This window comes from Accipiter gentilis, chromosome 30, assembly GCF_929443795.1.
Source record: "Accipiter gentilis chromosome 30, bAccGen1.1, whole genome shotgun sequence".
NCBI lineage: Eukaryota > Metazoa > Chordata > Aves > Accipitriformes > Accipitridae > Astur > Astur gentilis.
The window spans coordinates 14,264,889-14,287,073 of NC_064909.1; the positions used below are offsets into that span (position 1 = coordinate 14,264,889).

Genomic DNA, 22,185 nt, shown 5'->3' on the forward strand with positions numbered 1-22,185 from the left:
AAAATAAAAATATTTTGTGAAAATGATGAAAATTAGATTTACATATAAAAATTCTTACACTCTTAATTTAGAATGAACTAGGAGTTAAAATCCGAGGGTATGTGTTATACTAGAAGACTAAACAATTAATGCTGATTAGTTTATGTAACATGTCACAACTCCCTTGGACCTTTGAATTTACAACACATTTTATGGATCATTGGTATATAAGGCTTGAGTATTTTTTTAAGTGACTGTTTTAAATATAGAGGAAGTGTTTTCTTTTGGGTCCTACTTTAAAATTGATTTTTCTTCTCTTTGATATTTTTCGTAAAAAAGCTTAAGCTTTCAAAGAAGAAACTGCAATGTTTTCTATCATTAAATTTTTAACAAAGCATCTATGCCAAAAGTTAACTATGAAGTTAAGAAATAGTCTTAAACAACAGCTTTTACTTCACATATGCTGGGGGGGCATTTTTTAATGTAAAAGCATTTTATGTAAATTATTGCTATGGCAGTTTTAAATACTGAATATGTACTGAACAACAGAAATATCTATTTCAGTAGCCTGTAGTTAATCACCTCTGTAGCAGCACAAAGAAAATCTGAGATAAAGTCTGCATTTTTGTTAGAATCTTGTGGGAAAAAATAAGTATGATGTGAAAAGCTTTTCTATGTAAGAATAGAAAGTTTCGGTATGGAGATTTGATAGAAAGTGTTTGGGTTTGGTGGCTTTTTTTCTTCTTAATTCTACACCTTTTTTTTTTTAAACTGTTCCCAAACAGTTTCCACCCATTTATGGTAGCTAGCTTAATTTCCTGTAAGTATAACAAAGCAAACAGGTCAGTGTTTAAACATGGTTCTTTATAGAAGTATGGAGTACTTTTGTGTATAACTTTCATTTCTGTAACATCTTTTTCTCTGCCTCTCTCCATGTAGCTATGCTGCGCTGATAGCAGACTGGCCTGTGGTGGTCCTGGGCATGTGTACTGTGTTAATAGTGGTGTGTGCGCTGGTTGGAATATTAGTTCCAGATCTTCCAGATTTCTCTGATCCATTGCTGGTAGGTAAATATTAATCAATAGCATTGTCAAATAAGGTTTTTTGGCTTGCCGTTTTTTCAGTGATACCAGTAAGTACGCAGTACTTGAAAGTACACAGTAAGAGGCAAGTAGAGCAATTGATACATTCCCCTTAAACTGACATCTGCCCACAGGAAAAAAATGATTCTTAATATGCCTGAAAAGGTTCCTGCTACTATGAACCCATTTGGCAATCAATTTCCAGGGAGATTCTATTGGTACTAAGCTTGCAGAAGCAAGTTCTGTCTAATGAATCCACAAAAGAAATGAGTTGTTACAAGGCTCCTTCATGCCTCTAATTAAAAAAAAAAAAAAAAGTATTAAGTCTTGACATTGGAGCAGCTAATGGTGATACAAAGACGCAGTTGCCATCAGAGAGCGTTATCCACTAGTTTAAATTCCTTCTGCATTTTGCTATTGAAAGGTCATATGTCCTTCAGCAGAACTGCTGTAGATTGAACAATGTAATTTCATCCCAGTTTTAGATGTACAGCACAGTACAACACAACACAGACCATACGTTCTAAATCAGATTTCAAAGAGTGAGGACCAGGATCTGTTAAAGGAAAGGGGATTCTAAGTGCCTTCTGGGGATGAAATTATATCCATATTGAAAGACTGAAAGTAATTTTTATCAGATTCTGTTAAATACTGTGCTAATTTCTTACTTTTCATGAGCTGTCTTACCCATGAGTACCTTTCAGGACTTTTATTGTAAATACCGTTTTTAATTATTATCCTCAAATAAAAATATACTGTTCCTATAAGTTATTGTTATTTATATCATTGTAGCGTATATCTGTACATATCCATATGTAATGGATATTTCTTGAAAACAGCCACGTTATTAAAATTGTTTCAAAGTCACTTTCAGAATTATTTAAAGATTCACCTTATTCTTGGAGAAATAGAGAAGATATACTTGAGTGTTTGTAAGAATATTTCATCAGTAAAGAGTGATAATTGAGACACAGAAGAGGACTTTGTAGAATGCCCTTGTTCTGAAAACTAGTTTGATAGACTAAATTATCATCAATTCTCAGGGAGAGAGGTAGTACGTGCAAGAATTCTTAATCCCTTGTCACTCTATACAGTTGGCCATTATTTTGTCTGACCTGTCATAAAGCATTTTACCTTTAAAAGTAGATGCCTGGAGTAACTATGCTTCATAATGAAAACTATCCATCACTTTGATCATGTTTCCACTTTCCCATTTGAGCTGAAGAATGAAAAGTATTAATGGAATTTTATGATGATCTTCATCTAGGGTTTTGAACCAAGAGGGACGGCCATAGGACAGAGATTGGTCACATGGAACAATATGGTGAAAAACACAGGGTACAAAGCAACACTGGCAAACTATCCTTTCAAATATGCAGATGAGCAAGCTAAAAGGTAAGAATTTGTATTAAAAATGCGTTTTATTTGGGCTTTTTTGTATGTGCATAGTGATTGCTCCAGTGCCCTCTGAAGTTAATATATATATTGCCACTGATTTCAATAAATACTGAATCTGATCATCTACAATTCTCAAGGCATTTCACATGGAACTAGATATTTCCCATTGCAAGCTCTTTTAAAAAAGTGTATAATTTTAGTTTTCTCTTTTAATTATGGATATTTTCAGTACTGGGCTCAACGCCATTTCCTTTGAAGTCCGTAATTTAAACAAAATATTCAGTGAATGTTTCACTTTTTGTATACCAAAGTCACATTGGTAAAAATATGTTTTCTCATATGTAAGAGATATTAAAATGTGTGACTCCTTCTATTAACAATCTCTTTGCTAAGGTAAGGTATTCATTCTGTTTTAGTCATCAAGATGACAGATGGTCAGATGATCACTATGAAAGAGAGAAGAGGCAAGCAGACTGGAACTTCCACAAGGATACCTTTTTCTGTGATATTCCAAGTAAGTAGAGAAATGATGTAAGGAAGGCTAAAAACTTCTGCCAGTTGAATGATTTCTGAGCTCTCCTGTATATTGTATGCCTTATTAGGAAAATATTTTTTGCTTGGTATATTCACGATAAGCACCTTCTTTCTGCACGCAGAAATCTTTAAAGAAATTGGGCCGAAATGTTGTGTTCTATTGCTTCTTCCTAGGAAGCAGCTGTTTTTACTTATAGTGCTTCCTTTAAGTGGTTCCGTTTCCTTTAAGAATTTTTATTAGTTATTGGTAATGCTGATCATTGTAAAAGAAGTGTTTTGTGTATGACTATAGAGGTAGCACTTAATTCACACTAGGAAGAAGTTGTGTTTTATCTGTGCCATTAACATAACTCTAAAAAATCAATCTAAATCAAAATACTTTTCCTGTATATATCCTAAAAGACAGGTCATATCTTGTACAGAATTTAGGAGTTTGTTTAGGACACCCCCTCCCCCCCAAAAAAACACTACACACACACAAAATAACCCAAACAAAACACCCCCCTTGAAGAAACAAAAATAAAAAAACCCCTCACCTTAAAGTACTGAAGGCTTATGAAGCTGTCTAAGTTAAACTAGAGGACAAAAAAAGACAAAGAAGTCTTTATTGAGTTTTTACAAGGCATACTGCAAAACTTTGATAAGTCCTGTTCTGGCAGAGAGCATGCATTAGCAGATGTAAATCTTGCCTTTATTCATATAATGACCTGGGCTCTTTTGCAGCTACTTCAATATGTGAGGACTGATAACAGAGCACAAAAACATAATTGTGAAATTATTTGTTTATATTACTTGATCTGAGAGAGCGATGACTAGTAAAGACGGGTAAAAAACAGATTTATGATTTTTAGTTTCGATTATGGTATGGTCTTACATTTAAGTGAGAAGATGAGAGCAAGGTCATCATTTCTGCTCCTGTGAGCAGAACCAAATTACACTAAGCATATCTTGTGTAGGGAAGAGGAAATGTACTTGAAACTCTACAGAGCATAAACTGCAACTTGAAGCAGAATTAACTCCTCTTATCCTGCCTGCTGTTTCTGCATAGTCTCACTCCCATTCTTTCCACTACTGTTTCTGCGTAGTGTCAGTTGTGGCAGTCATGAAGGAATTGCACTTCTATGGGAAAGTTTGCCAGGCCATTATGTAAAGAAAACAGTTGATTTCCTCTTGACCCATTTTAGTCATTCCTGGTATCTTTCTTTGTGTGCTCCAGGATCTGCAGATTTCAGTTTCCTTGATCCTAAAGCATGTTCGGAGATCATAAAGCACTACCCCTGAATCTTTTCGTTACAGTCTTGCAAAAGGCAAAAATTCTGCACGTTCACAGCAGTGGGAAAAATTCAGCCTTTTGGTTTTTGGAATATTGTAATTAATATGATAATGTTTCTTAACCCGAAGTACCATACTGTGTTACGCAGTACTGTATATTTGTGTTTGTATATATGTTTCCTTTGTTAGCTATGCAAAAGGATTTCACTGCCACTAAGTAACTGTTTCCTTTCCTAAAAGCTGTCTTCTAATAAATGTGATTTAATTTGTAATTTAAGCTCTATGTGTCTAAACTGTAGAATTCTTAAAAATGGCCTCAAGGACATCACAAAATTTCCACTGCAGACATTTCCTTCTAAAGCAAAAACATTCTTGTAGAAACAGCTTTATAATTATTATTTATATTCCCAAATGACTTACTAAATCAGCCTTTGATTACTATTATCTGCGCACTGCCATTATGCTGTGCCAAGAATTTCATAGTTTGCTGATTAAATCTTTTGATTTTTATTTGTTTGTCATATTTCAGAAGATAGTTTGCTTGAATAGAAGTGTGTAGAGCTTCTAAGTGGTACTTAGTATTGAAGATGCCATATTTACTATAAGCACTTTAAGGAAACTGAAACTTTCATGTGGACTGAGTCTTACAGATAAATAGCTCATCTTGAAAAGGAGGTGGATTCCCATGACTTGACAAAGATTTCATCTGTGTCCTTTGAATGGTGGGATTTTGCCTCAGTCTTTGATACCAGACAAACCCAAACAATCTATAAAACCCCCCTCCTGTAATTCCAGGTGATCGCTATTCACGAGTGGTATTTACATCAACAGAAGGAGAGAATTTATGGAATTTGAATGCAATTAAGTCAATGTGCAATGTAGACAACTTGAGGGTAAGTAAAGATGGCATTTAGTTTGTTTAACTTGCAGATATGAAGCATGCATTTGAAACTTTGGTTTTCTGCCCATTGCCATCCAGTAGCATATGAGAGGACTTCACATTGTTCATATCCTTTTCGAATGGTTTGTCAGCAAGCAGACGAAGTTAAAAAACAACTTTCAATTTGTAAATCAGGTTAAATAGGGGAATTTATTTGGTTTTGCTACTAATACCATCTAGAATGGGGTGGAGGAGGCCTGATTCAGAAGTCTTTTTGCAGAAAGGATTATCTTAACTTTTGTTGTGTGTTTCCTCTTAGAATATTATTCCATGGATTTTTGTTCTTGTTTCCCAGCAAATAATACATTTTTCTTGCCTTGTCACCTTCAGGTGAACTAGCTGCATTCTCATAGCATATGCAGTTTTCTCTGACACCCAGTTGGTCCCTTAGATTTTTTTTTTTTTTTTTTTTTTTTTTTACATCAGAAGAGAATAGGTTGGCAGAGGGACATCAAAGGAATATAGATACAGTAGCTAGAAAGGTAGCCTAATTAATTAGGTGTGCATAGTGATACTTTCAGAGTAATACTAATTTTCTCTTTAAAACTGAGAAAATGAAAGAAGACATCTTAGCTTTGTCTATCTGGCACCATTGTAATTTTTCCTGGCTTTCCTTGTACTCAGTACCTTGCATAGTCAAAATAACCATTGTAATAGCCAGCTTCAGAGGCTACCATAGCTTCTTTTACATGTGTTAGAAGACAATTTAGCACTCTGATTCAATTCGATGTCTGGTTTCAACTGGTGGAAGTTAACTGACAAAGACTAAAACAAAATAAGCATTCAGATGGTACATTTGTTAAATATAAGCTTGACACTTGCTGGAGTGAACTCCTTTGAACTGCTGAGTAACCATAAATTTTTGCGTACCGTTGACTTTGTATGGAAATAAAGCAATATGTTTTTCTTCTATTAATAATGATCTGTTTATTTACAATTTTTTCTTCTCCAAAACAAAAATAATCATAAATTATGAACTTCATATTATACCACATTTATTTCATGAGGAATATTTTCATTATTAGATTTGTTTATTGTTACCTTTAGACAACCGTATTAATTTAGCGAATTCCCAAACTGTTTTCCCTAACAGCTGGCATTTGCTTGCTTAAAATGTTGAGCGGTAGCGAAACACTGTATAATGAACCTCCCTTGGCAGTCTGCTGACAGGCATTTTGTCCTGGTTGGCCTCTGTTGGTCTAAGTGGTTTTTGCCTTCACATGTTCATGAAATGTTCCTTATTTCCCCATCAGAGATTATTGCACCGACAGGATGGCTCATGTGATTACCCTTTATCTCTTTCAATCAGAATGAGCCAGGTGAGCAAAGTATAGTATTTAAACTAGCCCAGCTCAGTTTTGAATGAACTGAGCTAGGGAGTGATCATGTCGCCAGTTCAATCAGGAGATACAGCGGGGAATAACCTTTTACAAGGGTAAAGACTGAGAGTTAAGAAGGAGATGCTAGTCTGTGCATTTTGCTGTAGAAGTTTAGTCGCATAGACAGCTGATGCAGGTAAATCCCAGATAGTATAAATCACTGCAAAACTATACCGTCTGAATAAAAAAAAGAAGAAGAAGAAAATCTGTATAACAGAATAAAGACAGTTAATTACCTCTGAAGAATAATCTTTGTAATGGTTGCATTACTCCTGAGGATTTTTTCTTTTTTTCCTCCCTATATGCACACTTTGCTAATAATGTATTGTTTCAAGTGCTGCTTTATTTTCTGAGGGAAGGATCAAACTACTTCAGAAAACAAGCACTGTACCTCTTGTATCCATAAAAAAAGCTCTTCCTTTGAAGTAAGAACACTTCAGAAAATTAATTGTTGGCTACTTCAGCTACGCCCACAGTTGCGTAGGTATTTATGGAGAATGTTGTTGCAGATAATGTTTCTATGGATCTTTTTTGTCATTTAGGTATTTACTTAAGAATATAGTAATCGAACATCTCAGCTGAGCAGAAAGACAGTGCATCATGATAGCAGCATTGATTTTTAGCTAGTTAGTAGACAGAACAAGTTGATATGGTTAGGTTTTGCAATTATTGCTGGTCGATGTTTGTAACTTTATAATAAAAATTAGATACTTGGGGCTCAGAAAGGGCTAAACTTTTTTTCATTAAATTTTTTAAAAAAATCTTTGTTACTTACAAATAACGTGTTCAAACGATTTTAACACTTTCTAACAATTTCTAAGAACTTCCAACACTTTCTAGAAGTCATGAAGTGCTGTGATACACCCCACTTCCGAATGCTAAGTTCGGCTAGCAGCCAGTCCCTAGAGAGGATGCTGACTTGCACTGCAGCTATCAGAAGAAATTGATGACTTAAGCGACCTTCTGGTCTTACAGACTGTCTTCTGGCTGTAGTTGGTTTTGTTGTTGAATTCATGCTTGTTCAGGGCCACAGTTCTGTTGAAATAAGTGGCAAAGCTTTCTGTATTCAAAGACAGGAAAATCAGACACTATTTTCTGGAAATGCATACCTTGGAATTTATGTATTTTTCTGATGATAAGCAGGATTGCAGCACCAACTAGTATTTGCTTTAGTATGAACTAACAATATATCCCTTATGTGTTAATGGTATTCCCGTCTGCTTGTAACTACTTTAACTATATGTTTTACTGACACTTGGGGACTCCATCCTGCAGCTGCTCAGCATATGGTAGTCCTGTAATCTTCATGGAAACTTTACATACAAAGTAGCTGTAGGAGGTGTTCTAATTTTTTACTACTTGGATAAGAAGAGCCCTTTTTTTCACCTGTTAATTGCAGAATATTTTCCCTATAAACTGTAAACAGTTATTTTATAAACTTCAAACACTGTAAATGATCTCCTCAGACTGCTTCCCCAAAACTGTGTATTTGTGATTCTCTGTCACTGCGTAGATCCATTTGGGCAGGGGCAAATCTGCCCACAAACACACCATGTGTGCAGGTTGCACCACTTAGTTTCTTTACTTGTTCCAAAATAAATGAAAATGTTGCCAGTGGCAGACCAAGTCTGGCAACAGCAAGTTGGCCTTTTCAATTCTTTTGGATCATCAACAAAGCCCAATGCTACAATATATTAACATTTTACATAGTATTTTAATGAGCTATCCAGAGCTTAATTTTGTATTTTAATTTCTAATTTCCAGCTGCCAGCTCATGTTACTTTATCTTTGGCAACAGTTACTTTACCAATGAATGTTTATGGCCTGCAGCAAGTGTTGAAGAACAGCATATAAACCTCATTGTCCCATCTTGAACTTGAATACATAGAGAAGACAATACAATCCTTTCCTTCCAATTTACCTATTATATCCTCATAGGATTAACCTGGAGATGTGCCATGAAAAATACAGATAAGCTATTCCAGTGCTTCCTTTTATTTAGTAGGTTGTCCAGTTTTTCCTGAGTTTGCATGTGTGAGTGTTTTTATCTGGAAACAATCAAATGTGAATTATCCTGGTTTTTTGGAATGCCAGTGGGTTATTGTTCAGAAACTGGTTGACAAAAGTAAGTCCATATTAAAGCTTTAACTGCGATGAGAATCCACAAGTGCAGTTTTTTGGTCTGCATTGTAAAGGATTGCTAATAATAAACCTGTGCAATTTTGCTAAAAAAAAAAAAAAAAAAAAAAAAAAGAAAAGAAAAAAGGCAAAAAAAAAAAAAGCAGCTCAGTGGTATACTTAAGCACACAGCTTTATTAATGTGACTGTATTAATGTGTGTTCATTCTATGTAACTTGATGAAATGAAATGAAATTTTACATATATCTATTTGAAGGATTAATTCTAATTTGTCATGTTTAACAAGCCAGAAGTTCTGGCGTTTAAGACTTATATTCCCTGTGCCCTGTCAAGATTGAATTTTCCCAACTTGAGAAAACTTCCCTGATCTAACCTTGTTACTTAAGAGCTTCAGTTCTATTTTATAGATACTTTCACTTTTGTCTAGCAGCGCCTTATGGTGATTTAGCTAAGTCATGCTCTGACTGGTTTCAACTAAATCTGGGATATTGTTGAAGTGAAAGAAGAGTATCCACATAAGGGATTAACACTCCTATAGCTAAGGAGAGTCCTTAACCAAAATGTTAAAATTGCTGTCGTTTTTGTAAAGCTCTGGTAGGAGTTCCTAGGCTTTGGGCAGTCACTTGAGCTGACAACAGTAGTCCTCCCCCATGACCCAGCTCTGTGCCCTGTCTGCACTTGCCACTGATGCCTCCTTGTCCTGGTGACTTCTCTGGCTTTGCTGCTGCTGCATCCTTCTCCACTCCTGAGTCAACTCTTGAGACTTTGTCCCACGGTGGGTGCAGGATTCAGAGGCATGATCATTGTCTCTGCACAGCAGGGCTTACTTTGGGGGTGCTTCATGCCACAGTGGAATTATCTTGTGCTCGTGCCTTGGAAATCCTGCATGACTTAGGGACACACAGTGCCTGGGCGGCAGGCTGATGTTGTTGGGGGAAATGTCTGTTAGCTGTACAAGAGCTAAAAAAAGACTCATAAAGTGAGGGTTGTAGAAGAGAGGTCAGATGATGGAAGTCGTCGTAAAGCTGTCACATCCTTTTTTTCTGGATGGTAAGTCCCTGCCTTTCCTAGGAACTTCAGTATGTGGTTCCAAGCAGAATGAAACTTCATTCATGTATGGCTGATTGTTTATTTTTAGGAGTATAGCATGAGATAATAGAAGAGAGTTAACAGTCCTCAGTCGGAAAAAAAAGAATCACCTCAGTGCATCTTCAAAGAATAGAATTACAATATTCTTAACATTTCTGCCAGTGTTAGGCCACTGTGACAAGTCAGTATACTGAGTTACTGCTGGTTTAGCAGGCTGCATGTAAGAGGATACTGGTCGAAAACAATGTGTGTGGAAATAAGAATTTAAAATGTTAACACAGAAGGACTGTAAGCTGAAATTTCATCACTTTGGTATTTTTTTTGTGGGTGAATGTTTCTAATAATTCAGACTATTACTTTAAACTGGATTTTTTGCCCTGCCTGTCTTTATACAGATCAGATCCCATTCCCAGTTTGGTGATCTCTGCCAGAGAGCCACTGCTGCTTCGTGCTGTCCCAGCTGGACACTGGGCAACTATATTGCTATTCTAAACAACAGGTCATCGTGTCAAAAAATTGTAGAACGGGATGTCTCTCACACCCTAAAGCTGCTTCGCACATGTGCCAAATACTACTACAATGGAACCCTGGGGCCAGACTGCTGGGATATGAATGCCAAAAGGAAGGACCAACTCAAGTGTACAAATGTGCCTCGCAAATGTACCAAGTACAACGCTGTTTACCAGATCCTTCACTATCTAGTGGACAAGGATTTTCTAAGCCCAAAGACAGCTGACTATGTCTTACCAGCTTTAAAATACAGCATGCTCTTCTCTCCGACTGAGAAAGGGGAAAGCATGATGAGTATTTACCTAGATAACTTTGAGAACTGGAACGCTTCTGATGGTGTAACAACCGTCACAGGGATTGAGTTTGGAATAAAACATAGATTGTTTCAAGATTACCTGTTGATGGATACTGTGTATCCTGCCATAGCCATTGTAATTGTTTTATTAGTTATGTGTGTGTACACAAAGTCCATGTTTATCACGCTGATGACTATGTTTGCAATAATTAGTTCCTTGATTATTTCTTATTTTCTCTATCGGGTAGTATTTAATTTTGAGTTCTTTCCATTCATGAATCTCACGGCATTGATTATTCTTGTTGGGATTGGAGCAGATGATGCTTTTGTCTTATGTGACGTTTGGAACTACACAAAATTCGATAAACCTCATGCTGGCACCTCTGAGACAGTAAGCATCACATTGCAGCACGCTGCTCTTTCCATGTTTGTCACAAGTTTTACTACCGCTGCTGCCTTCTATGCTAATTATGTCAGCAATATCACAGCAATCAGGTGTTTTGGTGTTTATGCCGGGACTGCCATTTTGGTGAATTATGTTTTGATGGTTACATGGCTGCCTGCTGTAGTTGTATTACATGAACGATATCTTCTCAATATTTTCAGTTGCTTTAAGAAACCTCAGCAGAGGGTATACAACAACAAAAACTGCTGGACAGTATTGTGCCAAATGTTCCACAAGATTATTTTTGCAGTGTCAGAAGCATCCAGGATATTTTTTGAAAAAGTTTTGCCATGCATTGTTATCAAATTTCGATATATTTGGCTTTTCTGGTTCCTTGCCTTAACAATTGGTGGAGCATATATTGTGTGTGTAAATCCAAAGATGAAATTGCCATCATTGGAGCTCTCTGAGTTTCAGGTATTTAGGTCTTCTCACCCATTTGAACGATATGATGCAGAATACAAAAAGCTTTTTATGTTTGAACGTGTCCACCATGGAGAAGAGCTCCACATGCCAATTACAGTAATCTGGGGTGTCACACCTGAGGATAATGGTGACCCTTTAAACCCTAAAAGTAAAGGAAAGCTGCAGCTAGATAGCAGTTTTAATATTGCTAGCCCAGCTTCACAGGTTTGGATTTTACGTTTCTGTCAGAAGTTAAGAAATCAAACATTTTATTATCAGACTGAAGAACAAGACTTCACAAGCTGCTTCATTGAAACGTTTAAGCAGTGGATGGAAAATCAAGACTGTGATGAGCCATCTCTTTACCCCTGCTGCAGCCACTGGAGCTTTCCATACAAACAAGAAGTTTTTGAATTATGTATCAAGAGAGCTATAATGGAGCTAGAAAGAAGCACAGGGTACCATTTAGATAGTAAAACCCCAGGGCCTCGCTTTGACCTAAATGACACCATCAGGGCAGTGGTGTTGGAGTTCCAAAGCACCTACCTCTTCACATTGGCTTATGAGAAAATGCATCAATTCTACAAAGAGGTGGACTCATGGATTTCAAGTGAGCTTAGTTCTGCTCCTGAAGGTCTTAGCCATGGTTGGTTTGTGAGTAACCTCGAATTTTATGATCTTCAGGACAGTCTTTCTGATGGTACTCTGATTGCCATGGGTCTTTCCGTTGCTGTTGCATTTAGTGTAATGCTTCTTACAACTTGGAATATAATTATAAGCCTTTATGCGATAGTTTCAATAGCTGGAACTATTTTTGTCACTGTAGGTTCTTTGGTTCTTCTTGGATGGGAGCTGAATGTGTTAGAATCTGTCACTATTTCAGTGGCTGTTGGCTTATCTGTAGATTTTGCTGTGCATTATGGAGTGGCTTATCGCTTAGCCCCTGACCCTGACCGAGAGGGAAAGGTCATTTTTTCTTTAAGCCGTATGGGTTCTGCTATCGCAATGGCTGCACTGACTACATTTGTAGCTGGAGCAATGATGATGCCCTCTACAGTGTTGGCATACACGCAGCTTGGCACTTTCATGATGCTTATAATGTGCATTAGTTGGGCTTTTGCAACGTTCTTCTTCCAGTGCATGTGCCGATGCCTGGGACCCCAGGGCACTTGTGGCCAGATCCCACTACCAAAAAAATTGCGGTGTAATGCCTTCTCTCAGACCTTCTCAGGAGCCCAAGGAGGCAGAGGTCAAAATAAATCACATCCCGTTAGCAAATACCAGCTGGACTCCAGAAGTCAAAAACCAGAAATGGACCATGAGCACTATGAGCTTGAGCCTCTGGCATCACAAACCAGTATCTGTAACCCTGCAGAAAAAGTGACTTATGAAGAAACTCATATCTGCTCAGAGCTCTTCAGCAGCAGGCCTCAGAACACATGTATGCCTATGCATTCAGCCTATAATAGTGAAGTGAGTAAAAGCATAAAAAATGTTGCTAGTTCAGCTACGCTACAGACATCTATTGACCAACACACCATATGCCCAATTTTCTCTCAAAACAGGCAGTGTAGCTGTCCTGATGCATATAAACAAGTGGCTGTGAAGTGGAGTCCACACTCATGTCAACAGTTAAGTGACACCTTCTGTTACCAGTGTTCTCCTTCACCAGGAACCGTACAGATCCAAAGCTCTGTAGCTCCTCTAAATGCTTTACAGCAAGCTGCCGAAGGTTACGTGCATCCAGTCCAGCACGTCCTCCACTGCAGTTGCCTTCAAGGAAGGCTCAAAAGAACAATGACGCAGACCTCTCTCCCTAAAAATTTTTTCCTCCAGTCCGTGCAACAGTTCCAGGCACATCAAAGATTAAATAGGACAGAGTCACATGCTCATCAAAACCCAGAGGAAAACGTAAGAACTGTTCCAAAGGTGATGAGCTCCTCGCAGTTTCTCTGCCGAAACGCAGGACCTCTAATAGTGCATTGCTCTGAATGTGAGAACGGTGTATCAAATAACCAAACGGGATTCTGTCAGCAGACAGACAAGTGTGATGAAAAGGGTGGTACAGAAGTGAATGGGCTTGAAAGCAAGAAAGCCTCTCTGTCAAAGCAGAAAAAGAAAGCTGAGGGCAAGATAGATCAGTGTTCTTTGCAGAATGACCGGGTTTTGAAGGCTGACCAAAATGATAAAAAACATCTGCTGAATAGATCAGTGAGAGAGGCTCGCTACGAGGGTTGCCGTGAAAATTCACACTGTTGTAGCAAGGCTATCACAGTGAAGTGCAATTCTGTTGACTGTCAAATGCCAAACATCGAAGCCAATGTGCCTCCTATGTTAATGCGCCCAGAACTTTCCAATGAAAGTTTGTTAATAAAAACACTATAATAAATCTTTAATTTGGCAATCCCGTGTCTTTCTTTTAGAAGTAAGTTTAAAACATTGAAAAGGAAAGTCCTGAATAAATATGAATTATAATTTGCATTTTGGAATGAAAAATGTATTTTATAGAACGGTAACACTTATACATTTCATAAAGCCATTACATGTAGTAAAACCTGATGTTGTCCAGAATGTTTTTTTGCTGTAACTCATAAGATGGATTATGCTTAATTTAGTTTTTGTCCCAGAGCATTAGCATTTGAATTCTCCTTATAAACCATCTCAAGAAATAAAGCGTTGCAAAGAAACTCCCTTTTCTGAAGCCAGGGCTTGTGGGATTGATAATGTTTGGGGCAGACTGAAATTGCCAGATTTTCCAAGTACATAATTTACCTTTATTCTACTGCTGCTGTGGCAGGCTTGTGCGCACCTTGAAACAGCAGCAGGACTATAACTGTGTTCATTCAAGATTGTCTGAAAGACTAGCTCTGCAGGGTAGCCTGTTTTGGGAATATTTTTAACTATTTATCCTAACAAAATCTAAAGAAAAGCTCTTGGAGGTTAACAGCACTTGTACCACCATTGTTGCATATCTGTGTATATAGTGCAGTAAAACATTTTAAACTGCCCTTTCTGGCGGTTACTGTATAGATTTTACCATTAAACACTAGAGAATGCAGGTTGAAACAGTAGTAAGTGAACATTATTTACATCTCGGTGATGACAAGAAAAGTATAACTCGTGTATGATGTATGTATATAAAACCAGGCGTTATAAAATTGGGCATGAAGTGCCTTGCGATGCCGAACGTTTTCCCACCAAGTATGGAAATTAGAAGTAAATCTACTGTGGAGAAAGGCTTAGTAATGCACATGTTCTAGACTTGCTCTCAATAGCATTAGATTAAGTCAAGTCAAAAGGCTCAAATACATAAATTAAAATATTGTGCTCTGAGTTTTCTTACCTGGAGACATTCCAGGATGTAGTTACAAATATTGAACTAAACCATGTAACCAAGACATTGGATTTCAGACATTGTATTTGTGTAACTACGGGGTTTAGTCCAACGACAGCTATGGTTTGGTCGTGGGAATACTTGCTGGTCTCATCGTTCAGGAAGAGTGGATTTGAGAGCTGGAACTATGTAGTATGTCATAATTGCTATGCACCGTAATGACAAATCTCTATTCATATAATCGTTTGGTTATGCTGGTTGTGTTGATTTACTGTACACAGATAACAGAAGATAGATTTCATGGACTGATGTGATATCACATATTTGGTGTGTTATGAACCACTGGAGGAAAAGTCTGGCTTTTTCTGTTCTAATGTTCATGTTGAAGGGATGTAGAAGATTAGTATCATACAACAAACCACCTTGGTTTGTCTGGGATCAGTGATACTAGTGCTTATATATTCCAGTGACTGGAACAGAATAAGAGGTTGAAATCTACAGAAAAAGCTATAATAGTTTTACATGGTTTAAGAAGAGTAGCGTTCTTTCTTAGATATAAAATAAAACTTACTTTTTATTCTTTTAAAACTCATAAGTCAATTTAGAGCCAGATTCTTTCTAAATGTTTGTAATGAGAGCAATTCAAGGATTTTCTGTGGACTATAGAGGCCACTAATTCTAAAGAGCTAAGACTTGCAGTGCTAGCAATCTAAAGAAATAAAAAGAGGTAAGAAATAAACCAGGCTGTTGCTATTGTCCAGCTTTCTTCCTGACCACTGCACCTGCTTGAGTGCACTTTCTATGAGGCATGTTTGTGACATGCTAAGCAATAAATAGTCCTGAAATAGAAACAACATTTTGATAGTTTAATTGACCTGCAGTCAGACCTTGCCAAAGCAGTGTGTAATGCTTACGTGGTGCCTGTCACATCAGCTGTCATTCACAGCTGTGCCTTTGAGACATGGGCCTTAGGGGGGGTCCCCAGCTAACGCATCTACAGAACATAGGACATTTTGAGCTGATGAGCTCAAAAGTGAGCTTTTTTCTAAGCCAGTTTTCCACAACTGCATTCTGTGTAAGGAAACCCCCTTTCAACTGCTTATATTAATAACTGCTTTTATAATGGTGAGGTAAGCGAGAGAGATTAATGTTGTATTTTCATTATGATTTATATGTTCTTAAAGGCTGATACAGTTAAAAAAATGGGGCAGATAAGGAATTGTGATGTAATACACTCTTGGAAAAGATTAAAATGAGCTAATGTTGTTGGCTAGTGAACAGTACCACTGTTGTATTTGCCTTTTGCCATTGCATCCCTGCTAACTGCTTTATTCTTTCCAAATCACTTGGCTGGACAAGGAGCAATCATTGAAATAGATGTTTAATATTTATGTATGTAGTACTGTGTGGGTGTGTGTGCCACATCTATGTTAATTCATGCATAGACTCCAAAATCCAAGCCGGTACAACTCTTGGAGAGTAGAAGAGAATAGGAGTTGGTTCCAGTGACAGTTGTAGGTTGATGAGGCTATGCATTAACCTATGCCCAGAAAACTTATGGGAGAAAAAAATAAATATTAAGTTTTTACAGGCTACTAGGAGCAAGCAAGGAGAGGTGGGATCCCGTTCCACTCCGGGAAATCTTAACAAGGACCATTACGTCCTACTGAGACTTCTCGCTAAGAGTTGCCAGTGATTGCCAAGTCCCAAGGGAAGCTGATGAGCCTAGAATACTCTTAATTTCCATTAACTGATTTGCCGTCACTGAGGTCCTCCCTTGCATCGGGATTGCATAGTGAATCTGGATGTGTGCACACCACGCTGGCAACGTGTGGTGCCTCTTTTGTAGGCTGCCCACTTGAGGCAAGGGCCCTACCACTGATGGTGGCTAGTGCTTCCTCCGTGAAGTGATGGGGTCCTCGCTTTAGAAGACGCAGAGCTCTAGTTCTATGGATAATCTGTGCTGGGGTATTTACCAGATTGAGCAGAGTATTTGGTAATTGTTCCAGCAGCGATGACATGTGCAGCTTGGGATGTAACAGACGAGCTTTCTGCCTTTTCGTAAAGTCTAGGAAAGACTTTGCTGAAACTTGTACGTGCAGTTAGTCTTTAAAGTGACATCTCTTTGATTATCCAAGGGAAGAAAGGGACTTTATGTGGGAAGACAGTGATCTGTTCATGGCTCTGAAGTTGCTAGTACGCTTTCTTCACGAATAAAGAAAACAAACCAAAATCTTCTTGGGAGTGGGATTTGCATCTGAGACCCTCTCTCACATTCACTTCACCCAGAGGAAAAAAATTAAGTTTAACACATTAGATACCTTAGTTGTCTCTGTTGTCCTTAGGGTCTGTGTTTTTCAGTTTACAATCAATTTATAGTGTGGGTAATACAGTGATTAGTTGAACAAAAAATGATATGATAATTTACAATAAGTCCTTTAAAATATCACACCATGCTCAATATATAATCACTCTGCAGCTACCTCATACAAAGTATTGGTAGATTGGTCAGTAGCTGATATAGTAACATAAAGGGTTTTTTTTTAAGTTACTACTTCATTGGTTGTGTTTTTTATGAAAATTAAAATCCATCTTTTTACAATCACTTGCAATCACTTAAATTTGATCTTTTTTAATTAATGTGGGAGAACTGCTTTGAAATGATTTGGATTAGGAAAACGTCTAATTTTGCCAGATGGAGCCCTGGCAGTCAGTCCATGAGAGCTCTAAAAATACAAATTGACAAATGGCACAAAATTTAGCACTGTAAGAAATGTCAAACATGATCAAGATTGAATATATTTTATTTATATAGAGAATGTTATACTATTTAATATAGGTAGCATATGGGTGATTCAGGCCAAAATCACACTGACTTCATTGAATTGGACCTTAAATTTTTTCCACATGCTGGCAAGCTATATTAAATTTTACTTCTGCCAATAATATCTGAAGTGCCTATACGTCTAGTATTTGATTTACGATGGTGAGTTAGGACACGGTACTACTACATATTGCACATTCCCACAGTGTAAAACAACACTCACCTTTGCAAGAAAAGCTCAGTCTATATATATAAGTAAGAGAGATTGCAGGAAAGGCAGTAGGTTGTCTGAGTTCATAACAGATCCTCACAGACTCATGAATTTGGATCCAGTGTCAGTATTGCAGAACTATCCTCACTTTAATGTTGTTAACCCTTTAACTGTTTATTCTGTACATAGTATTGGTCTGGCATCAGTCATTCCACCTCTGTGTACCTCACCAGGTCACTCACTTTTATCAGAATTAAGGTCTTTGGGGTCTAGAGAGCCTGTAGAATAGATTGTGCACAGCTTAGAGAGGCTGCAGTTTTTAGGTACTATCATGCTATAATCTCTGAATACTAAGTAGTTTTACACACCAAGGACTCTTGATGTTGCTGTTTCCCTTTACTTGGCAGCTTGTATTCAGAGTGTTTTTTCCAAGGTCTCCAATTCAGAAAGTTGCATAGGCTCAGGTGCCTCCTGGAGACATGTAGTTTTCAGCTGATTCCTGAAATGTATTAAAAGTAGTATGTCCGACTTGGGTTTGGATTCCATTTTGTAGGTTTTGATAAATGACATTTTATCTGCAAACGGATAGATGTATTCCAGAGAAGCAGCTGGTTCTTGCTTTTATTTAAATTTATTAGTTAAAAGCGTATGTTGAGTCTAGTTCCCAAACTTTTGAAGTTAATTAAAACTGATGCTGATTTGTCTTCTTAAAAGCAGCAGGAATAACACGTGTTCTCTTGCTGCGGGTTGGCCACAATGATGGTAGTGTTAGAAGTTGAACTCTTCCAGCAGTGAGTCTTCAGAGCAGATGGATGGATTTGCTTTGAGGCCTAAACAAACTTTCTTAAAGCCTTGTAAAGCCTCAACCAAAATTGACTGTAGATTTATCTTAATAGCAACTCTAGCACATTTCTCCGTCACTTAGGAAAGGAGCAGTTTGTTCATAGCTGGCTCTGTAGTAATGCTGACTATATTACAGTGCCCTGGTCCTTGGAAAACAGTATGACTAAAATATAAACTGAGTAACATCAGACCCTTAAAAATGTCATCTGAGCCATGTCTTCTGCATATAATAGTATTCAGTAGTAGAAAATGTCATAGTTTAAATCTTAAGATGGATGATGATGTACTAAGCTTACTACTGAGTTTACATGTATTTGAAGTCCTTTTCAGGACAAATGAATGACAAGTGAGGACAGCTTGGCTTGGGATGACTAATGAGGTGACACCTCTGGTTGTCTGCCCTCACCCAACCCTAGCAGCAGGTTGCCTGAAATCACCTCACTCTAACAGCAGCATTCGGAGCAATAACTGCATCACCCATCTCTTCTCCCCTTCTCTCACTGGTGAAGTTCTTAATTTTGTAATAAGAAAACCTGTGTGTTGCAAGCTGGGACAATAATTCAACTCTTGCTTTAATGTTATAAATCAAAAGCAAGTTAATTTGAGTTACTGGAGGTGTGTTGGTGTAAGAGAGAGAGGTATCACAACTGCTGAGTTCTCGTGTCTCATAAAAATTCCTAGTACGCTTTAGTGTTTGGCCTTAAATCCGTTTTCTAAGAGGGATGTTTATGTGCAAAAGCAGAAACCCACTGATGTCCTTAGAGTTCCAGTAAAAATGAAGAGAAATAGGCAATTGAAGGCACATTAACTCAGTACTGAAAAGATTCACAGCACAGAATGATGTGTTTACCAGTGCTTTGAGTGCAAAGTTCTATCGGTGCCATCCTGCAGTACTAGGTTAGATACTCCACTTTTTCTTAAAAAAGTCTGTTTAAATACACATTTTTTAAATCTAGGTTTTTAAAATCTGTTTTCAATATCTGTTTTTATAATGTATAATAGTATTGTCCCAGATATTTTCCAAGTGGTCTGATATGGCATGGCTGAACATCAACTCTTTTTCCTAATATACGCTCTTTTCAATCTGATGAAGCTTGAATTTGTGGCTGTCAGAGCAGCAAAGCTGTCCAAGACCTTTATTCACCCTTTTTTCTATTCTGTGTTCTTGGTTAGAGTTCTGTCTCATCTGACTCTAAAATTTTGGGCTTTTCTTAGATGCCCTATTAGCCTGATTTCTTTTCTGACATAGTACTGAATCTGTTAAAGTGCCAATTGTAGCTCATTTTGATGTTAATATACACCAAAGATAACCAATTTCCCCTGTATTTCATGTATTCATAAAACTGCATGTACCAGGCCTTCCTCTCCTTTTGTTGATTCCCATTTTCTTGAGTTTTTGAAATGCAACTTGTGTAGTTGCATAGCATAATGTCTTTGATCCTTTCTTATTACAGAAGCTTTATTTACATTTGAGGAATATATGTCAGCTTTTTAACAGTTCACAGCAATATTACACTACTAAATAGGGCAGAAATAGAGAGTGCCGTGTTACGCTGACACTAGTTTGAATACTTCTAGCAGTGGGTAGTTACATGATTTGGAGGTGTTTTATTTGGCATAGCACTGAGTATAATCTTCACAAAGACGGGCATTATGAATTTTGTAACATAACTGACAGATAATGGCTTATTTTCATCTTCTTTTGTGTAGCATTATCTTCACACAAAGAAACTTAAAAGAAGTAATTCAGATAGTATTAAGCAAAACAACATATAATCGAAAAAGGGTAGGATTAGAGTGGCTAGCCAGGAGGTAAGCTCTGCTACTTTCTCAATTCTATAAGGACTTTTTAAACCACTCAGGTTAATACGTCCCAGGTGAACAGCATGCTGTTATCAAACAAGAATTCAAGAAACTGTCCTCTGGCATCTGTGGACAGTATCACTTTGCAGAGAAGTTTGAATACGTGAAATAATTTTAACAGCAGTGGGGAAAGATATCTTACCAAAATAAGGTGTTGTAATGAAGACTGTCATTCAAGTATTACACTCTGTGGCATTTTTATCATTTGCAGCTGAGAAGCAATATGGGACTTGAAGCAATGGATTTTAACTGTACAATACTCAAGCCTGTACTCAAGAATTTGAGACAGCTCAGTAGGTGCACTGGATAACTTAGTTACATAACCTTCAATTAGTCTAGTTAAGACAGAGTGGGGTAGGAGAGAGAGGTACCCCAAATCCCTATTTGCACCGAAATACTGTTGTACACAATACAGAGGGAATAAATGTCTTCAAAATGTGTGTAAACCACAATATTTGAGACTACAATAACTTTTATGATCTTGGAGTAATAAGCATTAAACAGAATTGCAAACAATAGCATGTAAAAGGTGACTGATGTTTAATTAGGGAATTGTAAACTTTTATGCATTTAAAATCAGTGGTATTTAAAAAGGATGCATTCCATGAATCTGCAATAAATGTTTGTACTTGATTCAAGTTGACTAGTAACTCAGTGCATCCAAATAGTTTTTAGTACTGCAACTTTGATGTACTCCACTTTGCATCTATTACACAGGTTCACAGGCACATCAGTGCAGCGAATTTGGTCGTCACCAGTCAGGGCTTTGGATGGAGTCTGAGCTGCCTCCTGATCGCACAGCTCAAAACTGAGACCGTCTGTAAAAGCAGAATGTGAGTATGCCTGGCTGTCCTTTGCCAGACACTGGCTTGCTATGGGCAGTGGAGGAGGGAGGTTGAGATCTGGACTTCTGTTTGTCCCCTGAATACAGAAGCTGATAACTTCAACCAGCATAGACATTTCAAAATTGAAAAGGTGAATGAAGTCCCTGTGATGCTTATGTGCTTGGATTCTTTGGCGTTCCAAAGACATACTTGGATTTTTGTAGCTAAGAAGTTACTGACATTCAAATTGATTGATTAATTTTTCACTTCACCCTGGTTAAGTATAAAAAGTGGCCTGATCTGTTTCTGTTTTGGCACTCTCAAAGAAATACTATGCACTTATGTTTAAATTCATATTTATTTTAAATATATAAAAGCTAGAGGAATATGCCCCAGTCTTAAACTTCTATTATTATAAACTGGTGTTTAATGTTATCATTACTTCAGTATTTTTATGAATGGCCCAGCACTGTAGGGACATATAAACTGTTTTCATTTACCATTTTTAGTACTTCATGACTGTATTTCATGATGCCTTTAAAATAATAGATTCAAAATGCTAGGCCTGGATGCATAGATTATTCAAAGTACCTACCTTTAAAAGCGCTTGAAGCAACTGGGGGAAAAAAAAGACAAAATACTTGACCTACAATAGTGAAAGAAAAGCCCAATATATTTGATTGCTAGCGAGTCTGTATACACATGCCTCATGTCTAGCTTGCCCTTTTCACAACCCTCCTTTCAAGACTACCTCCACCTTTGTTCTGTCTTCAAGTTCTTTCTGGTTCAGCTCTGGTTTCCTTGCAGTGTCTGAACATG

The 22,185-nt window shown here is 37.4% G+C and overlaps 1 protein-coding gene across 5 annotated transcripts in view; it reads left to right on the top strand.

The window, feature by feature from the left end:
• Positions 1 to 13,959, top strand: part of DISP1 (dispatched RND transporter family member 1) — a 93,359-nt gene extending 79,400 nt beyond the window's left edge. For all 5 annotated transcript variants that reach the window (XM_049833437.1, XM_049833436.1, XM_049833438.1 and 2 more), the window contains exons 4-8: positions 919 to 1,042; positions 2,329 to 2,456; positions 2,876 to 2,973; positions 5,061 to 5,158; positions 10,208 to 13,959. In XM_049833437.1, coding sequence (XP_049689394.1) covers positions 919 to 1,042; positions 2,329 to 2,456; positions 2,876 to 2,973; positions 5,061 to 5,158; positions 10,208 to 13,852 — 4,093 coding nt within the window. In that variant the 3' untranslated portion in view covers positions 13,853 to 13,959. The remainder of the gene's footprint in view (positions 1 to 918; positions 1,043 to 2,328; positions 2,457 to 2,875; positions 2,974 to 5,060; positions 5,159 to 10,207) is intronic.
• The last annotated feature ends 8,226 nt before the right edge of the window (positions 13,960 to 22,185 follow it).